Source organism: Lathyrus oleraceus, chromosome 5, assembly GCF_024323335.1.
Source record: "Lathyrus oleraceus cultivar Zhongwan6 chromosome 5, CAAS_Psat_ZW6_1.0, whole genome shotgun sequence".
Classification (NCBI taxonomy): Eukaryota; Viridiplantae; Streptophyta; class Magnoliopsida; order Fabales; family Fabaceae; genus Lathyrus; species Lathyrus oleraceus.
Window position 1 is genome coordinate 358,023,143 of NC_066583.1, and position 6,348 is coordinate 358,029,490.

Below are 6,348 nucleotides of genomic sequence, written 5' to 3' on the forward strand. Positions count from 1 at the left end.
CGATCAATCTCATCTTCACACTGTCCTCCAGAGAAGCATCGATCTTGACATCCTGATATTGTCCTCAGAGCCCATATTCACAACCTCAATATCTTCTTGATCCGGTTGGATGACCTTCTCTTCTTGCCTCAGTAGTCTAGAAAATTCTTCAGGCAATTCACAATCTTCCTCACTTTCTTCTTCAGCTTGGTAGATCGGATTATCAAAGTCATAAAGAGCCATAACAAAACTGTTATCAATGTATTATGACGTGGATGTGCATATGCAATTATGATGTTTTTATATTTTAGGGTGTGTGTGATAAACATTGCCATTTTCAAAGAAATTAAAGCAAAAAAAGAAAGACAATGAACAAAATATTTGAATGCAAAAAGACGTCCTTTATTTCATGATAAAAATTGAAAATGGAAATATGGAAGCCCTACATGATTTGCCAACGCCTTGGGCAGAGCGTGGGAACTATTGCATGATAAAAAAAACATAAAAGACAATTACTCTTGATTAAAGGTGACTTGGACGATATCCGTTGCACTCTAGTTGCTAAGCTCTTGACCCAGAACATTGGGCTTGATTCACTGGTCCATCTTATAATCTATGTCCACCTCATCCGTAGCAGCGCTCACTTGGCCACCTCTGATAATACCACCACTAGCAAACTTCACAAGTGTGAAGGAACTTGAAAGCTTATGAGTGGTACTCTCCATAGTATGTCTGAAACCAAGGCCAAATTTATCAAACTTGGGAGGGAGATCCAACACACGGCCCCAACCTTTGGGGTGACCCGCCTCCACTACAACTTTAGCATCCTTCAACAAAGACATCTGAACAACAAGCTTATTCTCCTCAGACTGAGGAGCTTTGATCACTTGCACCGCCTCAAAATCCTGAAATGGGGTTTCATGAATCTCACCTTCCACTTCCACGTAGCAGAAATACGACAAGTGACTCACAATATACTCTTCTTCCCCACAAACTATTACAATTTTACCGCCGATAGGGTATTTCATTTTCTGATGCAAAGTAGATGTCACAGCTCCAGCACCGTGAATCCAAGGCCTACCCAGCAAGCAGCAATATGTTGGGTGTATGTCCATTACAAAGAAGGTAACAGTAAAGATCTGAGGCCCCACTTTAATCGGAAGATCTACTTCACCAAAGATTGACCTCTGAGAGTCGTCAAAGGCCCTGACGCGCAGGTCACTCGGACATATCTCAACACCAGGATAATCAATTTTCATCAATGAAGACTTGGGAAGCACATTCAGGGATGACCTTGTATCGACCAAAACTCGAGAAAGAGTAGTCCCTTTACACTCAATCGAGACGTGAAAGGCTTTATTAAGGCTTCGTCCCTCAACAGAGAGATCACTATCAATAAACCCGAGACCGTTCTGCGCAGAAATTCCAGCCACGACTCCTTCCAACTAGTTTACTGTTATATCTTGAGGCACAAACGCCGAGCTCAACAACTTAACCAAAATATTTCAGTGAGATTCCGTACATAGCAACAATGATAAGATTGAAATTTTGGATGTAGTCTGGCTCAGGTGATCTACCAGCTTGTAGTCACTCTTCCTGATAATTTTCAACAACTCCTCAACTTCTTGGGCTATGGACGAACCAGCATCATCCTTCGGTAAGTTGACCTGAACAGGTCCAGGGCCATCATCCACCTGCTTCTCTTTAGCTTTCTCTAAGGCATCTGCAACATCTTGGGGATTGGGTGGAGAAAACACTTTCCCACTACGAGTGATTCGGCCAGCGCTAGAGAAGTCCCCCGCATTCACGTATTCTTTCTCAACTTCCTCCTTCTTGGCAGGAACATGAATAAACACTTGTTTAACACCATGATAATAGACGTCAGAACCATAATGCCAAGGCACCGCCTTTTCACTCGAGTACGGAATTGGACTCGGCAGGGTAACAACCAAAGAGACATGCCTAGCAGGCGCAAGAATCCTCTTTACGGTATAAGGGATAGAAGTCACAACTATTTCTTCTTCAACCTTCTCAACTCTCTCTTTTTACAACTCTTTAATTGGTCTGTCACACTGGAGAAAACCCATATCAAGCAAATACTAAATACCTACCTTCAACTTACCACAACCCTCATCACTTTTCTGACAGTCCTCACAGAAAGTGGAGCAACCAGGATACACACTGTATTCAACCAAATATTCCATGATAGCCAACAAGGGAGTAGATAACTCACCAACCTCTGTTATCAAATTCAAATGCTCACCAGTATATACAACTTCAACCATATTAGCAGCCGTAGCATGCACATGCATCAGATTCTGAATGACATTAGGAGCATTAACCGACATGAACTGCACTGTCTTTGAATCCAGCAGCTCCTGTACTTTGTATTTCAGAGCCCAACAGTTCTCCACATCTTGCCCCACACCACCAGAGTGGTAATCACAACGAGCGTTGGCATTAAAATTTACACGCACTTTGTTGGTCAAGGGAGGCATTTCTTTCAGGGTAACCAACTTCAACTGCAACAAATGCTATAAAGCCTTAGAATAAGACATAGGAATTGGGTCGAAAGTCTTCCTAGACTGCCTTTATTGATATTCGCAGCGCAACGCATTTTGCTGCGGAGCAGGCACAGGCTGGGCCTGAGAAACGGGGATTGTGACAACATTAACCTGAGGTTGATCGTGTTGACGACATCTACCTCTTCCACTTCTATGTCCGTAAACTGCGTTGGTTTCTTCTTTCTTTTTAGGATACCCCAAGAATGGCTTTTTTCCAGCTCCTCCCAGAGCATTGCCAACATTACCCATTTGGAGTTTTCCTAACTTCACTCTGATCTCAATTCTTTCTCCTGCCATCACAAGCTTAGAGAACCCTACTGGCGTACTGCCAACCATACGATCATAATAGACACCTTGCAGCGTACCCATAAATAGGTCAACCAATTCTATCTCCGACATGGGAGGATGAACACGTGCTACGAGTTCCCGCCACTTCTGGGCGTACTCCTTAAACGATTCATTCTGCCCCTGTGAGAGGCTCTGCAACTGAGTGTGATTAGGATCCATGTCAACATTGTATTGGTAATGCTTAACAAAAGCCTTTACCAAATCTATCCAAGTCCGAATATACATTCTTTCAAGCTTTATGTACCACTCCAAAGATGCCCCAAATAGGCTGTCTTGGAAGAAGTGCATGAGCAACTTCTCATCGTCCGAATATGCAGACATCTTCCTATAATAGGCATTCTCATGTGTTTTTGGACAAGTAGCTCCAATGTACTTGTCAAAAACGGGCACCTTGAACTTTGGGGGAATCCTCACCCCGGGAACCAGTCCTAGGTCCATCATATCCATGCCAAGCAGGCCCTTCCCTTCAACAGCTTTCAGACGTTCTTCCAACCTCTGATACCTCATGTCCCCAGCTGGGACACTAATCTCACTATTATACACAAAAAGCGGTCATCATTATGGTCAACTTCAGAACCCTGATATCTGCCGTACATTTCCCTGGAATAGCCTGAGGACCGTGATAAGAAGGTGGTGGAGATGGAGGAACATATCCGTGATGCACTAGATTAAAATTAGGATTACCCTGATTCCCTGAAATGAAACCTTGATTACCAATTGGGCCACCATGCAGACCCTGGTTATGGCCAACATTGCCATGAGCATTAGCATGGTTACCATCCAAGTTCAGTCCCTCGAAATCAACAAGGTTGGGACGAGGCTGTCCAACCGAAACATCTCCATACTCAAAAGGACGATTCCCACGGGGCGTCTTTAACAAAACCCTCAATTCTTCTTGGTTCCTGGTCACTGTCAACATTGCTTCCATAAACTATGCCATGCGAGCGTCCATCTGGGCCCGTATCTCTTCCAGGCTTTCATGTATCTGGTCCATCCTCTTTTGATTCCCTCGAGTCGAATAGCGGTGAACGAATGAGTCAACAATCTTCTGCAAAGGAGACTGAAAGATGAGAAAACCGGAATACAACCTGCAAAATGAAATATGCAATATGATATATGAATGCATGCAAGGTCATGTTCAAATATTTCAAGGAATTTAAAATCCGGATCAAGTCGTTTAAGCACCGAATAAAGAAACACATGAATCATTGAGGAAGAAAACCAACATATCATAGATCCGATACTCCAAAAATACACATTGTTCAAGATAAATCCAACAAAAAAACCCACAGAAGGGCAATACAACAAATAAGTCAAGAGATCCCATCAACAATCCTGATGGTGACCCGAATATAGTGCATCAAAATAGACAAACAACTACTTCTTGAGATTATCATTCTCTTCAAGCACTTCCCCAATCGGATCTCGCTTCCTTTGAGCATAGTCTCAGCAGCTAGCTTTCAATTAATCTCCTCGTTGAGTTGCTTTTCTAACCCTTCGATATGCACTTCGAAACTCTTCCTCATGTTCTCCTTGGATACTTTGAGAGAGTCAATACTTTTTTACTTCAATATAAGCTTATTCTCAGTCTCTTCAAAAGCCTTCTTGTAGTCAATCTCGGGAAAGGAGGAATTTCCACTACCCTGCTCGACTCTTGATCTCTTTCGACTGAATGGAATATGGCACGACTCTTCTTGGATCTTCTCAAGATTATGAGATAACTGATTCTTTTCCTGCTCGGCCACAAGGAGTTTCACCCCCAACTCCTCATTTTGCGACTGCAATTGAACTTTTTGAGCATAAAATTGATCATAAGACCCTTTGGGCACTGTGTCAGGTTGATCAGGACTCTGGTCACACAAAGGAGCTTCCAAAGGAAAAGGCCATCATCGGCTCTTGATCCTCTCAACGAGCCACTGAACATAAGGAGAATAAATTCCAGCATCTCTTTTTCCAAAATAAGTACTACCTTCCAGATGAAAGTTTTCCCAGGCTTTGGCATCTTTCTCCATCATCCCAGTACTATCAGGCACATTATAAGACAAGGATTCCATCACTTCTCGATCGGTCGGAGGTACCCTCAGCGCATACCCCAATTGCCTTCTAGTAAGTGTAGGATTATAATTGACGCCACCTCTTATGCCCAAGAGAGGGACATTAGGAAATCCGCCGCATTTGACAATAATCTCTTTGTTCCCCAATCTTCCCAAGTCTGGCTTGTACCAATTGAGACCTTTGGAGGTTAGCCCCATCAAGCGATTAGACCATCTCATAGTATGTTGTGTATCAAAAAATGCCCCTTGCGAAGGAAGGTGACTAGCGAACCATCGATACAACAACAGAGCACAGCAAAAAACCACTCCACATTTGCCTTTATCGCTTCTAGAATGCACAAAATGATACAAGTCTCCCAAAAGAGAGGGCACCAGATTCTTTTGGATAAAGATATCGTTCATTTCCACAAACTTCCGCTCGTTCGAGAATAACATAATACCATAAATACAACAGGCGAGAATGACGTTGAAGGCCTTCCAGTCTTTCTTACCAGCTTTGACATTTGCTTCCTGCACAAGAAACCCTAGATGATAACCACTAACACCCTCTTTATGTCGAATATTTACCTTCATAACAGATTCATGAGAAAATAAAGCTGCGACGATATGAGAAACTTTTGGCTCCTTCATACCAGCATGGAACAGAACCTGATGCAACATTGGAATGTCAAGAAGGTCAGAGTACTCCTCCAAAGTGGGTGCCAATAAGAAATCCGGAAACACGAAACATCTCAGCGGACGATCATAAAACTGCAACAGGGTGTGAACAACATCCCTTTGAAAATATCTCAACGGAGACTTTAAGTAAACCAGAATCCGCCCATAATCTCTTCTGAAGACGTATCGATTGTTAGCAGGGAATCTCTTGACTAAACCAAAAATACCATCTTGATACACCTCTGGGAACTTATAACCAACATGATATTTGTGCCTTGGCTTCTGAACATCCTCCGTATTCAGGGTACTTTAAACAACAAGACCGGGAAATTAATACACCTGGAAATAAATGAACATGTATGTTAATATGTGGATTAATGCAATTTACAAATGTTTATGAATAAAACATGATCAAGGCTCCGGTATTCTAAACCACTGATGTACTGCTGATAAAATTAAGTCGGAACTGGACCAAATGTAACAAGTTCAAAGCTTCGTCATCGTTTCTGATTCTGAGAAAAACCAAGAAAACCGGGTATGTTGAAAGCTTGTTTTCAGAACACCTGTCCCATCCCAATCCTCACGGGTATGTTCTAGACACAATGGGGTCCCTAAAAGGTCAGCAGGATTCAGTTTTCTATGGGAAAGCACCTAGAACATTGCACGAAGGGTGCAAGACGAAGGCGTTTTTTAGAAAACCTCCACTGGTTGTGGTGTCCCATGCTTCCTCAACGTGTCAAGGGCCA

General features: G+C 42.7%; 2 protein-coding genes across 2 annotated transcripts; both read right to left on the minus strand.

Annotated features, from left to right (window-relative positions):
• Positions 1-572: 572 nt before the first annotated feature.
• Positions 573-2,477, minus strand: LOC127080679 (uncharacterized). Its single transcript, XM_051020990.1, has 3 exons — positions 2,091-2,477; positions 1,557-1,961; positions 573-1,391 (listed from the first exon to the last, which is right to left on the minus strand). Exons 1-3 carry the CDS (start codon positions 2,475-2,477, stop codon positions 573-575), a joined length of 1,611 nt encoding a protein of 536 aa, XP_050876947.1.
• Positions 2,478-2,570: 93 nt separating this feature from the next.
• On the minus strand, positions 2,571-3,398 carry LOC127080680 (uncharacterized). The gene has a single exon (XM_051020991.1). The coding sequence runs from the start codon at positions 3,396-3,398 to the stop codon at positions 2,571-2,573; it is 828 nt and encodes a 275-aa protein (XP_050876948.1).
• Between the last annotated feature and the right edge of the window lie 2,950 nt (positions 3,399-6,348).

Coding starts and splice junctions, on each gene's coding strand:
- LOC127080679 (XM_051020990.1), bottom strand. CDS start 2,477: ATGCCTCCCTTGACCAACAAAGTGCGTGTAAATTTTAATGCCAACGCT. Junction 1,962..2,090: donor AGGGTTGTGGTAAGTTGAAG/GTAGGTATTTAG, acceptor TATACCGTAAAG/AGGATTCTTGCGCCTGCTAG. Junction 1,392..1,556: donor GGAAGAGTGACTACAAGCTG/GTAGATCACCTG, acceptor ATTTCTGCGCAG/AACGGTCTCGGGTTTATTGA.
- LOC127080680 (XM_051020991.1), bottom strand. CDS start 3,398: ATGAGGTATCAGAGGTTGGAAGAACGTCTGAAAGCTGTTGAAGGGAAG.